We start from the raw sequence: 25,619 nt of genomic DNA, 5'->3' as shown, positions 1-25,619 counted from the left end.
ACTTGTTAACCAGAATGTTCAGGCATGGGGCTTTTTGTAATTTGGATCTTCATACCTTAAGTCTACTAGAAAATGATGTAAACATTAAATAAACCCATTAGGCTGGTTCTGCTTCCAACAAGGATTAATTATACTTAAATAATAATTAATTATACTTACAAAATAATTTGGATCAAGTACAAGCTGATGTTTTATTATTACAGAGAAAAAGGAAACCATTTCTAAAAATGTGGATTATTTGGATAAAATGGAGTCTATGGGAGACAGCCTTTCCGTAATTCGGAGCATTCTGGATAACAGATCCCATACCTGCGCTATTACATTATTATAATTAATAATTATTACTAAACATACTTTCCAACCTAGACTCAAATTTCATTGTTCACACAGATAATTAATTTTCATATGAAATCCATACAATTCCCAAGTTATTTCAGACCAAGGTATTGGTATTTTACCTGCATTACTGGGATGTGACTGCCATAGAAATACAGAATAGTGCACTGAAACTTGTCAGACTTGGCTTTTCAGATTTGAATCAAACATGCACCGAAACTATAATGGATGCTTAGTATTTTTTGTTAGTCACATACAAGTTCCTTACTTTACTTTTGTTCAAATATAAAGTAAGTGCTTCAACAACCTAACAGGTTGCACAGGGCAGCCAATAAAGGATTTCATTGAGACAGAATTCTACTTGTACAAAATCTTTGGAACTTGAACAAGACTGCCCAAGAACACACTGTTCAACATGCAAATTATTTAATAAAGTTGGTTTTATTAATTTTTGAGGCCTAATAATATAGATATATTTAGCACCAACCACGTTATGCACCATTAAAAGTGTCAGTTACCTTTAATCTACATTTGAATGTATATTTTAATCTATATTTAATCTATATTTTATGGTCTATATACAAAATTATTCTGCAGCAAAAATAAAAAAGGTATAAAAACAAAAGATACAACTACAGACTGATAAAACAAGAAAGGTGGAAGGGGTTCTTGTGTATAAGGCAAATGGCAAATGTTTTTAGGCTGGAAGCATTGCCATTCAAGTGAAAAAGTAATAGAACAATCAACCCCTTTTTTGAGCAATTTGCACCCCCCACCTTAGGTGCACAGAGTGATCCAACTCCATCTTCCCTTTTTCCATTGTAAAGTGATTAATACTGGGACTTGAATCTGTGCACCAAACCACAACAGAAAGCAGAGGACTTTAAAGGAGAAGGAAAGATGTTTTTATTTGGGGGTGCCAAAAGTAAAGTAAATAGAATCACTTGGGGGTGTACTTTGGCACCCCCAAGTAGAAAATGTCTTTCCTCCTCCTTTAAGTTCCAGAAACCATTTCCTTCTCCTATAAGTTCCAGAAACCATCACTTCACAAACAAGGTGTGGGAGGGGTTGAATTACACTGTGAACCTAAGGGGATTGGAAAATGGTTCTTACTAAAATGTGTGCCTTTCAATCAATAGAATCATATACAGTATGTCTGTGTTAAAAATTACTTAGTTAATACCATCTGAGTGAACTCATGTCAGAAAGTTGGTATATATTCACTTTAAAGGGGAACGCTACACAAACATAACAAGCATTTTGAAAAGTAAACATAATTTCAAACAACTTTGCAATATACATCAATTAAAACATATGCAAAGTTTTCATTATTTTTAATGGTTTGGAACAGTTCCCTGAGCCTAGCCCCCTGCTTTTCTGACTACTGTAACTTTGTATCAGCAACTAGCTGTCCTCCAAACCCCAAAATTCCCTGCACACGTGATTTCAATAAGTACATCACAGTGCAATGCATTGTGGGTAATGTTGTTTCTGACAATGTCTGTAAGCTTTGGAGAAGTTGTAACAATTTTTAACATCAGTTTTTAGTCCCGCCTTCCCTGCCAGGATTTCAAATGATGCAGAAAGAGAAGAACTGCTGGAACAGCTGGAAAATGGCATTTCAGCATAGAAAATGGCATTTATTCATTTATATGGGTATAGGGGTTTCTGTGTTATGTGGGCCTCATTATCAAATTTTACTCAGGGAGTTCCCCTTTAAGGAAGTAAGACTGACACAGAACAGTTTAGCCAGAAACCCCATTTAATATAACATTACAAATAAAAATTCATCAATTTCAATTAGGTTGATAATAAATACTGTAAAATGTGTAATATAATTAACATATGAAAGAAATTCTGCATCGTTAATACCTTACATACAGTACTGCTCTTAAGTGAACACATTTGAATTTTTATTTTTTATTGGTCATTTATTAATAAAATGCCTGAATATTGCTTTATGAGTAGGGCCCATGTTTAACAGCTTTGACATTAGACCATATTTTGCCTGTCTGCATAGAAACTCTTGTCAATGCCAAAGCTGACGTGTATAGGTCATCAAATGCCAAGAGGGGTCTTCACCACCCTACTGCTTCCCCTGAGACAGATGCAGTGTGGCAAACAAAAGGCATAGCCAAATTGCCTAGGAACCACTCATTTGGGAGGAAAAAAAGATCTTTAGGGAATGTGGCTATGTATCGTCATATTAAAAGTTAGTTGAGAAAGGAAAAAAGATAAAGCTGAATATTATCACAGAACCTTAAGATATTCTCAAGAGGAAATTTCTATATTATAAACTGGAGAAGAAATGGGTAGATAAGACAATAAATCAAAAAGAAGCAGACACAAATCCTACAGTAACGGAGAGTACCAGAGAGGGTGTTGTGATCCATGCTAAGAAAAGTTCCAGATACATAAGAGGTTACTAGTTATGAAAGGTGTCTGGACCTGCTAGTAGCAAGTCATTGCTACACTGTGGAAAATCAGTTTGTGTACATCACTACTGGTAGACAGCATCTAATAGGCTGAAGGCTTTGTACTCTTGTTTTGCTAAATTTAGAACATCAATTATTTTGGGGCTTACCTCTGCTGCATTCTCATCAAAGAATTTTTTCTTTAGCTTGGGATCCCAGTCTAAGGCAAGGTAAGATCTTTCTAAGACATAAAGCATTAGTTTGCAATAAGGTTTTTAAGAAAACAAATCATAGATTATATTATATTAAAGGGAAAGCGTTCATAGGAAACATCAAGTTTTTATATACATTATCACTAGAGTAATGTTTGGCAAGGGAAGACTTTAGATACTGCGCTCTAAAATAAGATAAAAATCAGAACAATATGGGATAAAATGAGCAAACAATTTTCCTCCTGATACAGAATGAAAATGTTAACTGAATATTTTGTCTATTATCATACTACACTGTTTATTCTGCAGTACTGTACATTGACAGGTGTTTAATTTTAGGCACCCAAGGAGGTGGGTAACGTAATAGTTCAGGGTTTTTGGCAACGCATGTTTCCAAGTTGCACTTTCCCTTTAAAATGTATAGGCACTAGAGTGATTTTTAGAGAAATTAGTTAATAAAGCAATATTAAGGCTGATTGAAAAAAATAGCATAGTACATATTACATAGTACCTTCTATTAAAATTAGCTATAAGAGTATTTGAAAGAATTAATGAAAGACAGGAATTATTGGATACATATGTTTACCCTAGTAGTTCAAATGTTGGCAGATCAATAAGACCCAAGTCTACAATGTACCAAAATGAATGTGATTTGGGCTGTAAAGCAATCAAAGCTCATTTAAAAATCTCAGCAGTCAATAAAATATTGTCTGCCCCTCCTCTATGCCTTAGGCATAGAGGCGGGCAGACAGTTACTTTCACTTTCCATTCAGCACTCCCTAGATGTCACTGCACTCCACATATTTCCCATTCTCTTTACCATTTAATTGTGTAGCTAGGGCATGGGGATGGACATTAGGTCCCCCATTCTGGTGCACAAACAAGATTCTGAGATGATACAAGGCTTCCTTAATAACAGTGTCCACAAAATGGCTCCTGCCTGCTTGTTATAATTATGAATTCCCAGACTGAAGTAAACGAGATTCAAATAATTTATATAGTGTAATTAAAGTTTCTTTTGCTTGACTAATATGATAAAATAGGATTTTGAATAATTTTTTTGGGTGATGGGTCCCCTTTAAAGGAGAAGGAAACACGCTCTTAATTGGTGGTGCCAAAAGTTAGGCACCCCCAAGTGACTGTATTTACTTACCTCACAACCCGGGCCAGTGCTCCTATCAGCAGAAAACTGCACCGGGCCAGGGTTCTTCTAGAGAGCACCACGGAGCGATCAGCTTCATCTTTCTTTTCGTGGGTGAACATGCGCAGTAGAGCGAAAAGCCAAACTTTAACTAAGAAGTCAGCTATTTTATTCTACTGCGAATGCCTCTGCCTCTGGAAATCTGAAGAAAGGAAAAGAAGGAAGCCGATCGCTCCGTGGCCTTTGCTGGAAGGTGCAGTTTTCTCCTGATAGGAGCACCGGCCCGAGGTGTGAGGAAAGTTTATATAATCACTCGTGGGTGCCTTTTTTGGCACCCCCAATTAAATATGCCTTTCCTTTAAGTGTCCTCACATGAAAAAAAAAAGAATGAAACCCCCAAGTAAATGGAAAAAAAGGAGTCACTCCACCTAATGGTCTTTCTTTTTACTTAAGTAAACACTTTAGCCCCTCACCCAAAAAAAAGAAAACTATGCCTGAAATAATATATGATAATATTTAGTTAATAAGGTTAGCAACTTATTTATTTGATTTAAGTAAATAAAACTGCAAGATTATAGCTGTCTCTATCACTAAATTTGCCATGGCCAGTGGTCCTCATCTAAATTATTTCAACTAGCTGAGAGAGAGAGAGAGAGAGAGAGAGAGAGAGAGAGAGAGAGAGAGAGAGAGAGAGAGAGAGAGAGAGAGAGAGAGAGAGAGAGATGTGGTGTGTGATCTCAAAGGAGAGCTTGAACTGAAAAAAAGGCAAAAAACCTCCTCTACCGTTTACCGTCTTTTCTCTTCTGCTTTCCTTGTGTGAACAAATCATTTAAATGCTGGGTTTTATACAAAAGCAATGGCACACTGTCAATGACTGGTATTTTCTATATCATATTTTTCTTTAGCCCAAATAGTCTGTGTAAAAAATTAGTTGAAATCTTGTAAACATGCATGACTAACTGCAGGAACAGCCTGAAGCTGCTTGAACTAGCACTTTCTTGTCACCAAGGGCACTGGAGGGCAAGGTTTGGAACTTTCAAGCTGCATGTTTGGGCTACTAAACACACGCCACTACAACACTCAGCCCATGAGTACTAAGAAATGTGCAAACAGAAAATTACAAAAACTTTTCAGCGAAACAAACATTTTACTTTCATGTTAATTTCCAATTTAACACACAAAAAATTATTAAAGCTTACCATCCAACCTGAGTTGCCTTTCATCAAATCGAATATATTTTGTGTCATCTTTTATATAGGTAATGTCAGTACTGCCCAAACTAGAAAACTGGAATGTAAACAAGCGTTTTTTTTGCCCTGTTACTGATTGTCCTTTGCAAGTATCCTCAGTGCACAATCCATTTTCTGAGTCATTATCTCCTCCAACGGAGTCTTCAGATTGGCTATTTTCATTTTCTGAAGGAAGCTCTTGATCCTGACTAGACTCATCATCTGGTTCATCGGTTTCCATTTCACCTTAGAAAGCATTGATAACTTTACTCCAGCCATTCAGAAAACAGTAAATTGGAAAAAAATCCTAAACAAAATTACATATTGAATGAACTCAATACATCAAGTTAGAGATCACCACAGTCCTCTGGAGTGAAATTCTGCCACTCTCCATTCATTACTGTCATTTTGAAAGGCGTATTTATCAAAGGATGAACTTTCACTTTCACCCATTGATAAATACTCTTTTAAAAAAAAACATAGAAATAATTGGAGAGTTGCGGAATTTCAAATATGTAATCTATAAAGGCTGGAGTGACTGGAAGTGTAACAGAACCCAACTGCTTTTCAGCTTTCTAACTCTGAGTTAGTCAGCGACTTGGAGATGGGCCACATGGGACATAATTGATCCTTAGTGTGCATCTCAGATGCAAAAGCAACAGTTATGACCCATGTGGCCTCCCTCAAGTCACTGATTGATTGCTGCCTGGTAACCAATCAGTGGAAACCAAGGAAGCTGCAAAGCCTTTATACATTACATTTTTGGCTAACTAACTATATTAGAAACATGTTTTATTTTGCACAGCCTATCTATTTATGCAGTTGTTATTGTTACACTGAATAATTCCTTTAAGAGCAATACATGGTTCAGAAAATAAAACAATTAAAAAACTAATGCCTTCTGAACACAGTGTGGGCCTGCACAAATTATAAGGGGTTTGTGGTCATAACGAGAAATAGGCTGGCTAATTGTGTGTGTGTTAATATATGAGTGACTTCAGGAAATAGAAGTGCCCTCCCATCAACTGAAAAGGAGGAGTATATACAGTAGGTGCTGTTAATATACTGAACTCAAGTTGTTTTGTACATGTAAGCTTGATCTATCTCAGGACCACAAAAGGGGGTGGTTAAGTTACAAGCATATGTGCTAAATTGCACAAGAGAAGCAACCAATTTCAGCTATTAGTCGTGAACACATCTGCAAGTTTGCCAATGAAAGCAAATACCTGATTGGTTACTACTGGGAACTGCACACATGCAATTAAGCAGCTATGTTTTTAAATGACAGGTTGTAAAATCCTAAAGTATAATTTAAAGCAGACACCTTTCTATTCCTGTAGTGTAAAAAAAAAAAAAATGGAAGTGAAGGTAAATTTGAAACAGGCAATGGCTAAAAACTCACTTGGTGAACCTTCTTCATGGATACCATTTGGGCCATTTCCATTGACTGTATGTTCTTTATTGCAGTGCAAAGAGCCTTCATTTTCTTCAGTGTCATTTGTGGCTTTTACATATCGGCTGTCAGAAAAATGATATGGGAACATCTGTCAGTTGGCTATAACAACAGGCTATATAATTTATATCTATTATCCATATAAAGCTATTGGAACCTGTGGATTTATACATCTGCATAATACCGCCATACTTCATACCTTGTAATGGGAACAAGCAACACATTGTGGTCTTGACTTGTTTCTAATAAGCAATTTGGTTTAATGACAAAGAGAAAGATAAAAGGTCCCAAAAGAGAAAAGTGAGAAATGCAGCTATTCATTTCAATCTGATCACCCAAGCTATTACATTGCAGGCAAATGGGGGTATCCTTAGATGAAGAGTATGTGAAGAGAACATGATTCAATAGAGAGCTTCTACAGTTAGCAGGTATTTACCTATAGGCATTGCAGTATTATTTGTGTAGACTACGGATTCCTCAAGTACCTGGGCAAAGGTGAATACTCTTAAGGTAATAACCATACCCAAGAGTAGCGGCCCCCAAACTATGGAGCCTTCCCCCTTCCCATGAAAGCTTGGAAAAGTGGCAAGGGTGCTCAGCTTAAAGGCAACTGGTGAGAATTTAATGGACTGCCATTTACTTCCCTAAATACACCTAAAAGAATAGCTTGAAGGTGAATTTAAATGATATTTGGGGTAAATGTGTCCTAAAAATTCTTGTAACTATGGCTAAACAGAGACAATACTAGGGGTAGGCCGATAATGTAAGTGTGTAGGATGCAATTGTGGGGGTGCTAGGTACGTACCTCTTCTGTCTACCCTTAGTTCGGGCCCTGGAGTCCTACTCACAATCCCGACGGTTGTGCATGGGGGGGGGGCACTGTGGCTGAATGCCATACCAACATTTTTCTATATCTGTAACCATTTAACGAGCTAAAGGGGCCATGATTGAAGGTTGGATATTCAAGAAGGTTCCTGATCAAAGGCCCTTCAAGTGGGGATTAAACTGAAAATGGTTGACATTCACTGTTGTAGAGGTATGGAGACAGTTCTGATTTCTCCATAACAAAGAACAAAGGTTTAAACATTGCTTGAGCATGAATTCCCTCAGGCTATGTGAGTCAAAAAGATGGGTTCATATTCTTATGGAAAGTCTGAAATCACTCATGGAATTTGTTCGTTTTACTACATAATAGAGAATTTATCATTAAATGCTTACCACATTCTTAACAAAAGCAGGTTATACAATTTATCCTCAGCAATATTTCTAGGCACAGTAATTAGAAATGGTTGTCCAAATAAAGTAGAACCATGATGATGACTGTAACTTGTATGACGAAACTTTTCACGTAAATAAACAGGAATTATAACCTGTTCTGTATCTTCTGTTCTATTGATGGATGTTTCAAATCTAAAGAAAAAAGATGTAAAAAAAAAAGACAATAAAACCAGGCACTATAATTTACTATAATGTTAGTGAGCAAACACTGATTATTGGTTTGAGGGTTCATAGCAAAATGCATTTACGGGAAGTGCACTTTTACCAATAAATCATACAGAAACCTTTAAGGCATGTCAATGTGGAGGCAAAGGTGCACTTCAGACAGAAGAGCTTTACCTATAGCTTCTTAGTATTGCCCATGTTGCAGCCCCCACCACCCCCTGGAATAACTGGATGTCTAACATAACAAAACAGAACACAACTTCTTGCTTATCAGCTCTCTAACTCTGAGTAAGTCCCCCACATGGAACATAACTGTTTAGTGAATGTGCAATTTTATCATTAGCATTCAGCTCAGATTCAAAAGCAACAGTTATGACCCATGTGAGCCCCCCCTCTCAAGTCTCTGATTGGATACTGCGTGGTAACCAATCAGTGGAAACCAAGAGAGCTGAAAAGAAGGAAGTACTGCTAAGGGACACTTAAAAAAAAAAGAGGCTAACACTTTTTTAAAGAGATAGTTCAGCGCATAACCTAAAAAAGACACAATTGAGGTGAGCATGTGTACTCACAGAAAAATATGTGACTGCCGTTGAACATGTGGATAAAACAATGAACACTATTAATATAACTCCATTACTGAACAGGAACATATTCTTATGTTTTCAATACAAAACAAGCATGTTTAACAAAAATGCCTTACACATAAATGTCATCACGTTCCATAATACTACTTAAGTTTTCATCCACTGCAAATATCCTGTGAAATCTGTGATTGTAGATGTCAGTGACTACCATCTGGAAATGAAAAGTGGCAATTAAAAGCAGAAAGTTTCTATTTGTTTCTATACACACATTTTAAAAGAAATGGTTGCTCTGTAAAAAAAAAAACATACCTTTTCTGGAGCAACGCCAGACAATGAGGAAAGAGCTGTGCAAAGGTCCATTATGTTTCCAATTTTTGGAACAATGACTTTATACTGAAACAAAGAATTTAAATGTATCAGAAAATTGTCGCAAACATTTGTCAGATTACTGAATAGTTATACCACTTTTCACACTTGTCAATGTCTTCTGTGCATTGTTACTTATTCCTATGTATTTAAGGGATATGCCTTAAAGCAGCAATTTAATTTATATTGACATATAGTATGCTGTAGATGGCAATTTGCAATTAGTTCTCATATATTATTTTTTGCAGTTTTTAAGTTATTCAGCTTTTTCTTGAGCAGCTCTCCAGTTTATTTCAACAGTTATCTGGTTGCTAGGGTCTTATTATCCTAGCAACCAGGTAGTGATTTGAATGAAGGACTGTAATATGATTAGGCATATGAATGAATAGTAAAATAAGTAATAAAAATTAACAATAACAATAAAATTGTGTCCTCAGAGAGCAATAGTTTTTTGTCTGCCAGGGTCAGTCACCCCCATCTGAAAAGCAGAAAGAGGCAGAAAAGGCAAACAATTAAATAACTATATAAAAAATTAAATAATGGAGACCAACTGCAAAGTGTCTGGGAATAAAATAATGTATAACATAATAAAAGGCCTTAAAGGAGAACGAAAGCCTTTTAAAAGCCCTAGGCCCTCTACAGATGCCTCCCTCTCCCCCGCAGAAAAGTACTCCCAAAACTGCCCCTATTTGCCGTATTTTCTCATAAAAATCAGAGAAGCTAACTAGCGTTGGGGGAGTGGAATTCCTCCTTTTTGGCAAACGCTGAGAATAAGACACCTAGTAGAACTAGACTGAGCCCAACAATCCCACTGCACTACTCTCCATCAGAATGAATTGCTCCTAAAATGTATAAGTAATTGTGCCCTATAGTATTTGGACATAACAGTATTATATATTAAGTATTATGCATTTTAACAGCAAACAGTTAAATGTTTAAACAAAAGAAATCAATATGTAGGTATTTTAGAATTCCTCCTTACAATTCGTCTACAAGAGAACACTTTCCTGTTGGTGTCTACTTGATAAGATAACCGATTGCTCTAAAGAATGCAGTTCCTAGGTCTATATAAAGAAATACATGTACATAGGCATTAACCTACACCGACATATCCAAATAGCTGTGTAAGACTAGAATATTTTGAGTTAGAAGGTTCTTTTTATTTCGATTATACCTCTCATTTAGGCTAGGAGCAATGTGAAAAGTGAAAAACACTGGAACAAAGCACATAATTGCATGTGAAATCTGACTGTCACTTCCACTGAACTATATGACAGGCCAAACTGCCGTAGGCATAGCATATAATAATAAATCCAACCCACAACATTTGTTTTCAATATTCAACTTGCTACTTCATCCCTCTACAAATGAAGCATTAACGTCTGAACCCCCTGGACTTTTCTGACTTCTTTAAAAGCAAAGTTGATTCTTTTCACAAACAATTTCCCCACCCTTCAGATAGCAATAGTCGCACCCTTCCCAAATCTCCTCTTTCCCTTTTTAACCAATCGGTATCCTGGATTGAGCTGCATCCTGGTTCTCTTCCTACCTTCTCTGGTACTTTTGCTAACAAATCCTCTCCCCCATCTTAATGTTGGGGGGGGGGGGGCTCAGGGTTCCATACTTGGTCCTTTGTTGTTTTCCATGTACACTATCTCTTTAGGGGACCTTATATCTTCATTTGGCCTTAAATATCCTCTGTATATCGATGGCATCCAGATATAAGACACCGCTTCACTAAACACTGATGTTCAGACCCACTTAACTAAACACTGATGTTCAGACCCAGATCGCAGACCACCTATCTCCTCCTAAATGATCCAATGCCGCCTCAAGATCAACTTGCCCATCTCTTGCATTCACCATTACAACTGATGGCATGCCTATTAACTCTGTTAACTCAGCACTCTGCTTGGGGTCATCTTTAGCCTGTCCCTCTCCTTCTCTAATAATTTTAATAATACTGTCAAAACTTGTTGCTTCCTCCTCCTAAATATAGCCAAGATACACCCTTTTTTTCAAAAACAACAGGCAAAACACTTATCCATGCCCTGATCCTATCCCATTTAGACTATTGCAATCTCCTACTATATTGTCTTCCTGACTCCCATCTATCTCCCCTCCAATCAATCTTAACCTCTGCTACCACTACCTGTTCAACCCCCAACTAAAATCCTGTTTAAAGTCTGTTAAGCAAAGCATATAAAATTCTTCTGCTAATATTCAAAGCCCTTGAGTCCTCTGCTCTTCACTACATTTCTTCACTTGTCTCACTGTATGTTCCTGGCCGTTTCTCCACTCCTCTCAGAGCCAGCTTCTTTTCACACAATCAACATCTACTGCCACCTCTCGTTTCAAATCTTTTTATGTTGCTGCTCCTTACCTCTGGAATTCCATCCCCTGAATTCCTCCACAAAGAGTGCTCTATAAATCTATTCAAGAAAAAACTACCTTTTGGAGCACTAGAACACTAGTCTAATCCTATCCTATTCAACAATGCCTTTACCTTGCGCACTTTTCCCCCTCCAATTTCTGCCTGTATGTTAGCCACCCACCCACTTTGAATGTAAGCTCTATGGGGAAGGGACCTCCTTCCCACTTTTACCACATAGCATTTACGCTCTGTGTCCTTATATGAGCTCTGTGTATATTTATTGTATATATTGTATGACTTGTCCTCCCTATGTGTATTATTATATATTTTACTTTAATTTATATGTGCTTTTATGCATTGTACAGCGCTGTGGCTCCTTAACAGTGCTTCACAAATAAAGTAGGGATGCACCGAATCCACTATTTTGGATTCGGCGAAACCCCGAATCCTTCGCGAAATATTCGGCCGAATACCGATCCGAACCCTAATTTGCATTTTTTACTTCCTTGTTTTGTGACAAAAAGTCACGGAATTTCCCTCCCTGCCCCTAATTTGCATATGCAAATTAGGATTTAGATTCGGCTGGGCAGATAGATTCTTCCAAATCCGAATCCTGCTGAAAAAGGCTGAATCCTGGCCGAATCCCGAACCAGATACTGGATTTGGTGCATCCCTAAAATAAAGTTATATATATATATATATATATATATATATATATATATATATATATATATAATACACAAAAGCCATGAATATCCCTGTAAATTATATCCTTATAAACGGTGAGTAGTGATGTCATCAGTTATAAACGGTGAGTAGTGATGTAATTTCTGTCACATGACTCACTAAAATTTGTGTATTATAATAAATAAAGTACCCCCAATTGTAAAATATGAGGATATTATAAGTTACCTCGGAGTTGCATGACCTGTATAAAAACACTCGGCCTTCGGCCTCGTGTTTTTATATGGTCATGAAACTCCTCGGTAACTTATAATATCCTTATATTTTTACAAGAGGGGGTACTTTATTCACTATATATATATATATATATATATATATATATATATATATATATATATATATATATATATATATATATATATATATATATATATATATATATATATACATATATATATATATATATACACACACATGCACAGGCCTTATGCTACTATAATTATAATAATATTTAATTTTATTATTACACAGAAAAAATAAATCTTTAAAAATTGCTTCAGAGTTCCCTGTACATTGGGTTTCTGGATAATAGATACCAACCCACAGTAAAGACCTCAACAACATACATTTTTGTCATGGAATGTGACATCCACAGAACACATCTTACCTGCATAGGTTTGGCGAGTGGATCCATTCTGACTAAATAAACTTCTAATGCACGTTCTTTTTTCATAGGCAGTGGAAGTGTAAGGTAACAAAAAGGATCAAATGTTACAGAAATTTTAGAACATTCAGGACAAACTAAGGTGGACTTAAATAACCCATGAAATATATCAACAATTATTGAGTCATTCCTTTTTATATGGTTCTCCCAGGCTTCTTCAGCAACTACCTGTAATGTAAGAAAGATGTATAATTTTAAGCACTATTTTAACAATTATAGAGCGTAATCTATAAACAGATTTTTCCCTACTAACTGAGCTTTCAAAAAACAAGAAAAACAATCTAACTGAATTAAATAGCTTTGGTAAACTGAATTAAATCCTCTTTGGTAAAAAATGCAATAGTCCAGGGATATTCTTAAGTGCATTGCTGTCATCTTACTAGTAGATCCCATGGATTGCCAGAAATGTGTCCCATATAGTACATTTTTTCCAATACACTTACCCTGCACATGAGCAAGTTTAGCTAGGCACTATGGAGCCTTAGGAAAAACTGATAAGATGGCGGTGCAGTGCTTACTTAGTAAGATTCCTGGGCCAGTACATTTTTTCCAAACAGTAGCATTGACCAGGGAGAAAAAAGTCATAATTTAATCAGATGACCCTTGTCCTGTAAAGGCATAAACTAGGATCAACATACACCAATTAGAATTTTTCACCACTGATCACCAAAGAAGATCGGTAATGATCTTTTGTGCAGTTATTGTAAAAGGAGAAGACAGCAAAAGAAAAAAACTTCCTTTGCGCCCCCCACTGTCCAAACTTTCAAGCAAAAAAAAAAAACAACAAATCTGCTAAAAAAACAAACAAAAAAAACCCCTCTTGGCTCTTTATTAGATGTACCAGATAAAAATAAGAAGGGATCTTAATGGTTAGTGCTCATACATTTTCTTTCCTCACCTTGTCTGGCCTTCCATCTGCATCTTTTAATTGTATGTAAGGCTTCTTTCGAATTCGGTTCAAGTCTTCATGTAAGCCATCTAATAAAAATGCAAGCAATTCCTGGCAATCTTGTTGCTGATAACCAGAAAACTGTGGAGCAAAACGCCCCACCTGAGTCTAAGAAGTACACAAAGAATAAAAAGTTTTATAAGATCTTGCTTAGTCATAGGTTTTTGTAAAAACGTCATGCAGTAGTTTCCTTAATGTCTATTTACACTAAAAAGTGTCAGAGTTTTACTTTATTTCAAAGGCAGCAAAATCAAAGCCACACATAATGGGACCTGTCAAACTAGAGTACTATTGCCATTATATAACCATGCCTATACACTGTAAATGTAAAGTACATTATTGAGATGGAAAAAAGTCATACCTTAAATGCTCTTGGTGTTACATAGCTGTATTTTCCTGACCACATTTGTTTGATGAGCTCTGCATAGGATTTGGCTATTTCACCTCGCATTCCCAATGGGTTATCCATGTTTAATTCATCTTGATACTTGTCATTAAGGAAGTATTCAGTAAGTGGAGGGGTATTGCTCAAACACTGGGGAAAAAGATAGTGGGGGAAAAATAATTTATACTTTAATAATTTACATAGACAAGGGAAACATTTATCAAAAGAACATAACATATTTTGTGTGTCTAGGCACCAGCCCTTTCATTACCCAGCAGCCGCGTAGTACGTATTACCATGATATTAAAGCAATCTTTAAAGGAGAAGGAAACCCAGTCAGCGCAAAAACCCTCCCCCCCTCCCTCCTCCCCCCTGGCCTACATGTCCCGCTGGGCAAATGCCCCTAACTTGTTACTTACTCTTCTGCGCAGGTCCAGTCCACGGAGTTCACAGGCACCATCTTCTTCCACGCGATTTTCTTCCTGCTTTGACCGGCGTTTTGGCGCATGCGTAGTAGGAGCATTTCACCAGTACGGATCTACTGCGCATGCGCCAAAAGTCACAAAGTTTTCCCATTTCACTTTGTGACTTTTGGCGCATGCGCAGTAGATCGTACCAGCGAAATGCGCCTACTGCACATGCGCCGGTCAAAGCAGGAAGAAGATTGCGTGGAAGAAGATGGCGTCGGTGGACTCGATAGACTGGACCTGCGCAGAAGGGTAAGTAACAAGTTAGGGGCATTTGCCCAGAGGGACGGGTAGGCCAGGGGGAGGAGGGAGGGTGGGCAACACACGGGAGGGGGGGAGGGTTTTTGAGCCGACTAGGTTTCCTTCTCCTTTAAAAAGGGCTGCCCCTGACCAGTTAGACAGCAAAAGGTAGACTGGTAAATAATGGGTAATCTCTGGCACTCCACCAGTTGTGGAACTAAAACTCCCAGGACCACAAAAGGCTGCCCTTACTCTCACATATAATATGTATCAAAAGCTTCTTGCTTCAATTTTAATAGGAAGAAGCATGGGGTGAAAAAGACAAATCTCTTTAGGGGGAATGTAATGCAAATGTTAGGGACCATGTTTGCGTCCTTTGCGTCCTTTTTGATCTTTTACAGACCTCAACAACTTCATTGCAAAGCTTGTGACCAAATGGCTTTTGCAAACATTCTCAGTGTATGTAATAAAATGTTGCAATCGCAAAGGGTATTTTGCGCCAAAATATATAATGAAACTCCAGGGCAGGTGTTAACGCTAACTGCTGATACTCGATATAGCCAGTGAATGATTTTACATTGCGAGAAGAGCTAAATATTTGCAAAAATGCCCCCCTTTTGTGTTTACTGGCTAAAGTAACCTACTTTAGCATGTAAGTGTACCCCTGTTTTGTCTGCGAGCACTGTGGCTCTTAAAAACCAGAGGCACTGCCTCTATTGAAAATGAGTTTTTCATTTATAAAAGTATATTAAAAGTGAATTGAATATTGATATATCATGCCTACATTTTATGTGTTCTCCAAAAATAACACCCTGCTATATACTCCCTTACCTGAATTGCAGAATTCATGAAACAAGTGTTCCCTAAGTTGCTAAGACCACAGAGTCCAGGTTGTTCATTGTGTCTTCCTGGCTCAGAGTACTCGTAATTCTTGTAGGCAGCATATGAAGGCAGGCAATAGTTTGAATTTTTCCCACTGAAAGAGAACATGCAACAATGTAATTAATAAATAACATATCAGCTTTAACACCGTTGAGAACATCCCCAAAGAATCACTGCAACAAATCGCTGCTGAACATTAGTAGTACCTTCATACCCTGGATTTTGTTGAATAGGTTCACAGTACACTTGATTTTCTCTTGGTCTTTGAAACTTAAAACATTTGGATTTGAAATATGCCCAGCAGCAATCAGTCATTTCATGAGCTAAAATCTTCAATATTATATTAAAATATTTAAGTAAATGTGTAATCCTACAGTTGCAGGATTGGAGAATTTAGAAACGCTGAACAGATTTGCTATCCAGTTACAGGTGATATAGCAAGATTTACAAGGACAAAAGATCCACAGGCACAAAGTAAAAAAAAAGCCTATTTATAGCTTGGCAGCAAGGGCACAAGCTAATGTTCTCAAGCAGCAAACGTGATGAAGGATGCATAAGCATGCTCCATTTAGCTATGTAACATCAGGGGTGCCAAAGCCAAGTTATAGGGAACTACAACTCACACAACAATAATTCTGCCTTGAAAATAATTATTTATTTCCAGAATTTTTACTGTTTAAATATGGAATGTGCAAATGTAATTACAACTATGGAAAGATGCAAACCTGCATGGAACAATATAACTACAATTTATGATGATAATAGCAGCCATTTTTAGCTAGGCACTCATTTTGCTGTCTTATATCTTTACAGGGTCAAAAATAATAATGCGGTGGCATCAAGCCTTGATAGTTTACAGCAAATGGAACATTATCCCATGTACAATGCTCTATAAATAACAGTGTTACGGGAGAACTGACTGATTACATTATGTTACAGATATAGCATATCAAGTATTTTAGGAAATAATGCAATTTAAAACATACTAAGATACATGATATACAGTATATTCATTTTGCAGCATTAGTGCTTTAGTAAGTACAATTCTCTGTACAGAGAGTATACAGTGGATTCTGGCAATTACAAATAAAGAGATTAGCCTGATCCTTTCTGTTGTAATAAGCTATTTTTATTACCTTCAAACACTTCATTCATTACGTTATTGAATGAACCACCAATATGCACACACCTTTGTACAAAACATTTCTAGGACATAAAATAAGATTACACATATTTGTGCCAGTTACAGAATCCATCACTTTAAAATGGAACGGGCGGCTTCTGTGAGCCTAATGGGGGTTGGCAAATGTTTTTTATACATAAAATAGCTTCCTTTAAAGCTTTGAAAACATATACGTCGATTTAAAAAAAAATAATATTTTCACAAGACAGCTTATGCATCTTTTCTACAGAAGCCAAATTAATGGCTGGTGATGGTTCCAATTTAAACAGGAACTGTATTTAAATCTGCATCTGGAGAAAGATTTTCCATGATTCGTCCCACAGACCATTATTATCTGAGCAGCCAGTAGCTAAAATTAGCTGCTGGCCAATCCCCCTGTGCAAGCCCATACTTTCCAAAAATAACCAGGATTTGAAATCATATTATATATTAACTCCTAGGTGGGATAGCAACATTTACATTTACTAGTTGGTGATAAGCAGATCAAGCTGATTAGGAAATGATTTTCCTCCAGAGCAGTTGTGTTTGTCTTGACTACAGAAACTCTGTTATATATTTCACACTTGAGTAAATCATGAACTGTAAAATAAAAATTGGGAGTGTCCTTTAAAATACAATTTCAAATAATTACCAAATGTAAGGGCCTACTGTAGTTTGTGTTATGGAACACTTGTTTAAGTTATTTCTTCCATTTACAATTTATATAACTGTGTTTTTTTTTTAAATTTAAAACACAGTATAACAAAGTATCAAGCCCATATGAGGTATAACATCAATAATATCTTGTTGAACTGGGATTTCTTGCAATAACTGTATAAATACAGGGAGTCCCTGGGTTACAAACATCCGACTTACATACAACTCACACTTACAAATGGAGGTTGATACAGTTATGTACTTTGGTTTGCTTGGCCTTTATTAGCATTGAGCTTTAATAAACCACCCACTTCAAACCCCTCTGGCATGTGTTGTCCACTGTGGGGCACAGAAAGGTAAAAAATACTAAATAATAAATACTATGTTAAGACAAACATGCATTTAATAGGTAAATGTAACTGTTCCAACTTAAAGGGAAACTATAGCGAAAATGAAAATTTAATATAAGCTTCAGCACACTTAAATAAGAAACTTTCTAAATACAATCAATTAAAATTTGGTACAGTTTCTGAAAAAAAAACAACAAGTTCATCTTCACTATCCCTCTCTCAGCATGTGTTTTTCTGCATTATCTTGGCTTGTATATGGTTTTATCCAATATATTTTATAGGGGGCTATTTTTGCCTAGAAGATGTATTACAGTTCACTCTAATAAAATCACCAGAAATCCTCTCTACATGCAGAATTTGTTTTTTCTGGAATGAGTTACTTGAATGAGCTCTAATACATCTGCTAGGAAAGGGAGCCCCCCCTATAAGATATATTTGACCTAACTGTCAATGATGATAGAACACCCTGCAAGAAGAAGACAGAATGAAGAGAACCAGATGCTAAGAAAGGGATAGTGAACATAAACTTTATTATTTCAGAAATGATGCAGAATATTTAATTGATTATATTTAGAAAGTTTATTTCAGTATGATGAAGCTTATATGTTCGCGATAGTCCCCCTTTAAATACAAACGTACAGACCCTATCTTGAATGTAAACTTGGGATTGCCTGTACAAGCCAGGACTGCAAAACAAAAAAATGTCTCTTTATTCTATGAACTCTAAAATTAGTAGTATTGTTATTCTCCCCTGTAAAAAATCAAGGAATGAACATAAAAAAATAGGTGCTATACAATCACTTTAAGGGAAAAAAGGAATTTATTCTTTGAAAAAGAGATGAATAATATATCATGCAAAGAGCATTTTCTAAGTGTCAAAATGATGGGAAATATTTTACAGGCCAAAAAAGTGTAAATAATCTGTAGAATAGAAGATGCTATGATTAATAAACAAGGGGTGTTCAATACGCTAAGTTAAGAAAAACAGCCCATGAGTAACACAATACAGTAGTTTGAGTATGGAAGCTTTATTGTACTATTGCCTAACACAGGCTGCTATGAGTGGTTGTCACGCAACTGTTACTCTATGGTTTGCCGTTTCTGGACCTTTTAAGCTACATTATAATAATGCATTAAAATGCAGTGTCCTTACTCTGATGAACTAAATAAGCAAATTCATTGGGTTGACTAATAACATCCTACGAGTGGGATGAAGTTCTACTCTGTACGAAGAAAGTATCTCAATTATTTTATATTAGCGCATGTAGGGTGATATTTTAAAGCAAATCAACAAATTCTGTGCTGCCTTGACTTGCAACATAACAAGATTTTGTGGGGCGCACAAATACATCTTGCACAAGTTGGTTATGTAGGCCAGCCCTTTACAATCCACTCCTAATTGCAGGTATGGCACTTACAGTATTATCTGAAAATCGGTTATGCAGAGAGCTCTAAAATGCTGAATTATTTCCCATAATAAATTCTTAAATAAGTGATGAAGACACTCTGTACCTCATACATGGTTGTAAATAAGCTAGAATAAATCCATGATGATAGCAAGCATTCTATTGGATTTAAGTTGAAATGTCTTAATTAGGCTTAAAATTACAGTAAGACCTTATTGAAAATCCCTGGTTCCAAACATTATAAATAACAGATCCCATACTTATAATCCGTATCAATTCTTTCCCTAAACAAGTGCTGTCAAGCTGAAGGCCACAAGCTATGGCCCTCCAAAACATTTATCTAGCCCCCAGCCTGCAAAAGGGCTTCAGTGGTTTCTTTATATTTCACCATTTTATTCCAGTTTGCCCCCTAAACACGCTAGTGAAACTTCACCAGACTTTGGCTGCCAAGACGCAACTTCGCATTTTAGTGAATTAGCATAGTGGTAGCGCCTGGGAAGGCTTTGCCACACTTTGTGCCACTTCGCAGGCACAAATTCGCTACCACTACGCTAATTCAATAAAATGCAAAGTTACGTCAGGCGAAAGGGGTAACAATATGGAAAATTTATGAACAATCATTCATGAAAATTTGCCTGGTGAAAGGGTGCGAGACTTTGTTAGTGATGTACTCTTTCACTAGCGAATTGTCCTCTACACCTGTTAGCAAATTGGCGATGTCCCTACGGATTCTATTTCTGCCGGATTGTCGCTAGCGACAGCCACTTTAGTAAATCTGCCCCCTAGTATAGTGCATAATCGGTCCTACATGGAAAGTAGTAAGCATTTTCCTAGTAATTTCTTGAAGGCTATTAAGGCATTTAACATTTTGTTTCCGCTGACAAGAGTGCCCATTTATTTGGCAATAGCTATTCTTCCATTCCCATTTGATAAAAACTGTATTTTGGTATAACAATAATATGTCAATCCATGTCCCATGTCTTGCTTTGTATTTGTACTTTCTAATTCACTGACTCATTTAAATCTCTGCATATTCAACTATCAATATGAATCCAATATCAATATAAATCTAGTGCTGTTAGATTATATACAGTGGTGTGAAAAACTATTTGCCCCCTTCCTGATTTCTTATTCTTTTGCATGTTTGTCACACTTAAATGTTTCTGCTCATCAAAAACCGTTAACTATTAGTCAAAGATAACATAATTGAACACAAAATGCAGTTTTTAAATGAAGGTTTACGTTATTAAGGGAGAAAAAAAACTCCAAATCTACATGGGCCTGTGTGAAAAAGTGATTGTCCCCCTTGTTAAAAAATAACTTAACTGTGGTTTATCACACCTGAGTTCAATTTCAAAGGTTATAAAGCCATTTCTAAAGCTTTGGGACTCCAGCGAACCACAGTGAGAGCCATTATCCACAAATGGCAAAAAACATGGAACAGTGGTGAACCTTCCCAGGAGTGGCCGGCCGACCAAAATTACCCCAAGAGCGCAGAGACAACACATCCGAGAGGCCACAAAAGACCCCAGGACAACATCTAAAGAACTGCAGGACTCACTTGCCTCAATTAAGGTCAGTGTTCACAACTCCACCATAAGAAAGAGACTGGGCAAAAACGGCCTGCATGGCACATTTCCAAGGCGCAAACCACTTTTAAGCAAAAAGAACATTAAGGCTCGTCTCAATTTTGCTAAAAAACATCCCAATGAATACCTTGTGAACCGACCAGACAAAAGTTGAACTTTTTGGAAGGTGCGCGTCCCGTTACATCTGGCGTAAAAGTAACACAGCATTTCAGAAAAAGAACATCATACCAACAGTAAAATATGGTGGTGGTAGTGTGATGGTCTGGGGTTGTTTTGCTGCTTCAGGACCTGGAAGACTTGCTGTGATAGATGGAACCATGAATTCTACTGTCTACCAAAAAATCCTGAAGGAGAATGTCCGGCCATCTGTTCGTCAACTCAAGCTGAAGCGATCTTGGGTGCTGCAGCAGGACAATGACCCAAAACACACCAGCAAATCCACCTCTGAATGGCTGAAGAAAAACAAAATGAAGACTTTGGAGTGGCCTAGTCAAAGTCCTGACCTGAATCCTATTGAGATGTTGTGGCATGACCTTAAAAAGGTGGTTCATGCTAGAAAACCCTCAAATAAAGCTGAATTACAACAATTCTGCAAAGATGAGTGGGCCAAAATTCCTCCAGAGCGCTGTAAAAGACTCGTTGCAAGTTATCGCAAAAGCTTGATTGCAGTTATTGCTGCTAAGGGTGGCCCAACCAGTTATTAGGTTCAGGGGGCAATTACTTTTTCACACAGGTTTGTATTTCTTTTCTCCCTAAATAATAAAAACCCTCATTTAAAAACTGCATTTTGTGTTTACTTGTGTTATCTTTGACTAATAGTTAAATGTGTTTGATGATCAGAAACATTTTGTGTGACAAACATGCAAAAGAATAAGAAATCAGGAAGGGGGCAAATAGTTTTTCACACCACTGTATTAAAAAATAAATTCAACCAAAATCGCATATTTAAGGCAATATCACAGCAGCATCACCTGCATGCAACTTGTTATTAGGATGAAATTTAACCATTAGTAACAGTAAGTGAGCCTCACAACTACATTTTTTTTTGTTTTTGCACACTGCGTATGTCCTGTACCAATGAACAGCAACAAGCTATGCCATGGTATGTATATAATGAGTTGTGAGCAGGAAAATTCTGTGTTATGTATATATAAACACTGCTCAGTTATAAAGGGAGACAAAAAAATGAAGTTGAATCCATTGCTTTTATTTGGTCTTACAAGGATAGGTCAGTAAAAACAAGAATAGGTTAGTAATAGTACCTGCAGTTAATAACTGCTTCAACCCTAATTTAATAAGGACAAAAACAACTGGAAGCACCCACACTTAAGCAAGACACAGCACATCCAAGAAACTCATATTAAGTCTCAGAGGTAGCAAAGGAAAGAAAATACATTCGACAACATTAACCATGGTTAATCTATGGAAAGCTGGCATCAGAATTATAAGCAAAGCATAAAATCTCTTGTGAAACAAATTTGGATTAATTGACAGAAACATTCCAGAACACAGAGCTTACATTCTGCTGTTGAAGTTGTTATAATTATTTGAGAGAGATGAAGGAGAAATCTTTGGTAAAGTTGAAAAATTTGGTATATCTGAGGACCTTCAAAATATAAAAATGATATGATATGAGGGTGATAGATAATGAAAGGAAGCAAAAATGATGTTAAAAAAACAACAATGCCAAAAGAATAGAAATATCATGTTTCTGCAGTATTACTGAACAAAACATATGAACAATATGTGCAATACTGTATGTGCTTGCCCAGCTTGATCAACCATTGTTTCTACATTACTTTTTTATTCTGCATTATTTTTAGTCCCTTTTGTATGCGCTCTATAAAGAAAATAAGTACTTCGCTCAGTTACACATTAAAAAAGAATGCAGATCAACACCATATTAACTTTTGTGTCTGTTTCTGCTGCAGAAACAAGCGTAATGCAGTTTTGCAACAGCTGGAGGGGCTGTAGCCTTCTGCAATATCACAATATCACAAAGATATATTGTTGGCTCATTTCTAACCACTACCATTATCTCTAAAATTATGCTTTTTTTTTTACTTTTCATGTGAAATTGTAGTGGTCACATCAATCAATAAACAATATCCTTATGTATAAATATAGGAATTGGTACCAGTGAAAACACTAGCACAAATAAATAAATATATATATATATATGCGTCCTGTGGGTATCAGCACTCGATACTTGTATGAGTTTGAGGTGCAGGATCAAATTAATGATACAGATAATGCAAGGATCAGCACACTCGTTTGTAGAAAAGCAAAGTGTATTTTATTTCAACACAGCATTGTGTCCAACGTTTCGGTTCCTCCTTGATAAAGGTTCCCAGGAGGAACCGAAACGTTGGACACAATGCTGTGTTGAAATAAAATACACTTTGCTTTTCTACAAACGAGTGTGCTGATCCTTGCATTATCTATATATATATATATATATGTGTGTATGTGTGTGTGTGTGTGTGTGTGTGTGTGTGTGTGTGTGTGTGTGTGTGTGTGTGTGTGTGTGTGTGTGTGTGTGTGTGTGTGTGTGTGTGTGTGTGTGTGTGTGTGTGTGTGTGTGTGTATATATATATAAATATATATAATTACACAAAATACATTAATATCTTGTATAAATGGTTCTTATGTCATCAGTTATAAATGGTGAGTTCTGATGTAATTTCTGTCACATGACTCACTAAAACTTGTGTATTATAATAAATAAAGTAATATAGAAAAGAAAAAGAATTGACCTATTGCTTTGCACCTTCCCATCCCTCTTAGTCCAAAAACACAGTCATATGTCTACCCCACAACATGTGTTAAAACATAACTTTTAATAAATATTAGTAAGAAAGAGAAAGAAGTCCAGATTAACACCATTAAAAATACGTTAGGTACAGGGAGGCGAGATGCCACAGGATAGTGGGTTTAAAACAAATCTCTGCGGCAATATATATGCCGAACAATCCCACAAAATAATATGGTGGCGTGTTGTTGTGTACTGGTATCAGCCTTATATACATAGACAATGGTAATCCACCATGCATAGCATTTTATACATTTAATTTGATATTACCGCAGCATATAACTTCTAAAATATTAATATCATAGCAGACTGCTGCGTTTAGACCGAAAGAGGCACTATCTTGGTGCGACTCTTAGATTTATTGCGGTGGTAGCAGAAGTAGGTTCCATTTCCCAACCCTTCACCCACAATATAAACCCTCCCAGGTACTAAAAGAGGTAATAAGTAAGTGCAGCTCTAAGCTTGCTGCGGCGAAGAACTTATGATTCCATTTACCCACTGTTGCCAAGCCAACCCCTTCTCCCGCAGTGAACACCCTCCTGGTCGTTAAATAGGAGCAAAAAATGTACTCAATGGTAAAAACATTAATTGTGTTGTAGGATATAAAAGAAGCCGGTCCCAGCACCACATCCACACCAACCCCTTCACCCACAGCGTAACAACCTCCCAGTGGTGATAATTATACCATTTCTTTCAGGTATCTTGCGACGCCCTGCCTAACAAAATTAAAATCGTGAAAGAGTATGCGGCTGACGCGAGTTTCGTTCACAGAATGTGAACTTTGTCAAAGGCAAAACACACAAAAAACACAAAATATTCAGATTATTGTACGAAACTCAGCGCAGATCAGGATATCTTCCAATTGCAAATGGGACATCTGCCATTGATTTCTACAAGATATCAGCAGGTTTGAGATGGAGTACTTTTTAATTCAGACTTTTAACACTATCGGAGTTTAATAAATCACAAAAAAATCCAGTTGGTGTTTTTTCCCCTTTAAAAATCCGACCAGAAACAATTGGACTTTAGTAAATAACCCCCTAGATGTGCTTTATATATACACATGTGGAGATGGTAATTAGAGGCCAGCTAATGGCAGGCAGGGCTCTTGTGAGCAGCACTAGACCCTATGATAGAATGAGGTCTAATATAAGCAAGTAAACACTAGCATAGTTGGTGGCATCGTAAGGTGGTTGTTTCCTGTATAATTTTTGCACTCACTAAATTGTCTAAAAGGAATATGGCTTCTGGCAAAGTTTCTCTCTATTAAGACACTACACAGATTCTCTGTTGCTTTATGACAGTGAGAAAGACTCAGTCTCTAGATAGTAAAAGAAAGAAAAGAGAGGAAAGAAAAGAGAGAGTGGAAGGTTAAATCATGAGCAAGGTTACTTCAACTCTAGCACTGCCACACAGTATAGCACATTGTGACTATTAGTATCTGGGTTCAGAACTTGAAGTATCCAAACATTTATAAACTTGTCCGTACAACCTTTAGAAAGATAGGTCTTTGTAGCATGGCAGGGCCTTACCGATGAATTCTTTAAAGTCCTCTAGAGTAGGTGGGGTGGGACAGTCCCATTCAAGAATTATTTCTTGGCATAGTATAGTAGTAGCTGTACTAAAATGCTTTATGTAGAAATAACTGGGCCATGACGGATCAGGCTATAATGTGAGTTCCATCACTTTTAAAATGAATGCAAAGCTTTGAATCTAGTACCTGCTAAGTTTGGTGCAGGTCCAGGCGACATGGAACCATC

At 36.8% G+C, this 25,619-nt stretch overlaps 1 protein-coding gene across 2 annotated transcripts in view; it reads right to left on the bottom strand.

The window, feature by feature from the left end:
- usp15.S (ubiquitin specific peptidase 15 S homeolog) overlaps positions 1-25,619 on the bottom strand; it is a 51,141-nt gene that overhangs the window by 9,884 nt on the left and 15,638 nt on the right. Inside the window, exons 7-17 of one of the 2 annotated variants that reach the window (XM_018255920.2) lie at positions 22,567-22,653; positions 15,833-15,977; positions 14,271-14,444; positions 13,859-14,017; positions 12,904-13,128; positions 9,122-9,205; positions 8,929-9,023; positions 8,004-8,195; positions 6,735-6,850; positions 5,303-5,578; positions 2,921-2,991 (exon numbers count right to left, since the gene is read on the bottom strand). In XM_018255920.2, coding sequence (XP_018111409.1) covers positions 2,921-2,991; positions 5,303-5,578; positions 6,735-6,850; positions 8,004-8,195; positions 8,929-9,023; positions 9,122-9,205; positions 12,904-13,128; positions 13,859-14,017; positions 14,271-14,444; positions 15,833-15,977; positions 22,567-22,653 — 1,624 coding nt within the window. The remainder of the gene's footprint in view (positions 1-2,920; positions 2,992-5,302; positions 5,579-6,734; positions 6,851-8,003; positions 8,196-8,928; positions 9,024-9,121; positions 9,206-12,903; positions 13,129-13,858; positions 14,018-14,270; positions 14,445-15,832; positions 15,978-22,566; positions 22,654-25,619) is intronic. The other variant, XM_018255922.2, reaches the window with a different exon arrangement.

The sequence above is a fragment of the Xenopus laevis genome, chromosome 3S, assembly GCF_017654675.1.
Source record: "Xenopus laevis strain J_2021 chromosome 3S, Xenopus_laevis_v10.1, whole genome shotgun sequence".
Lineage (NCBI taxonomy): Eukaryota > Metazoa > Chordata > Amphibia > Anura > Pipidae > Xenopus > Xenopus laevis.
The sequence above is the reverse complement of the archived record's forward strand: the minus strand, read 5'-3'. Positions and strand labels throughout refer to the sequence as shown.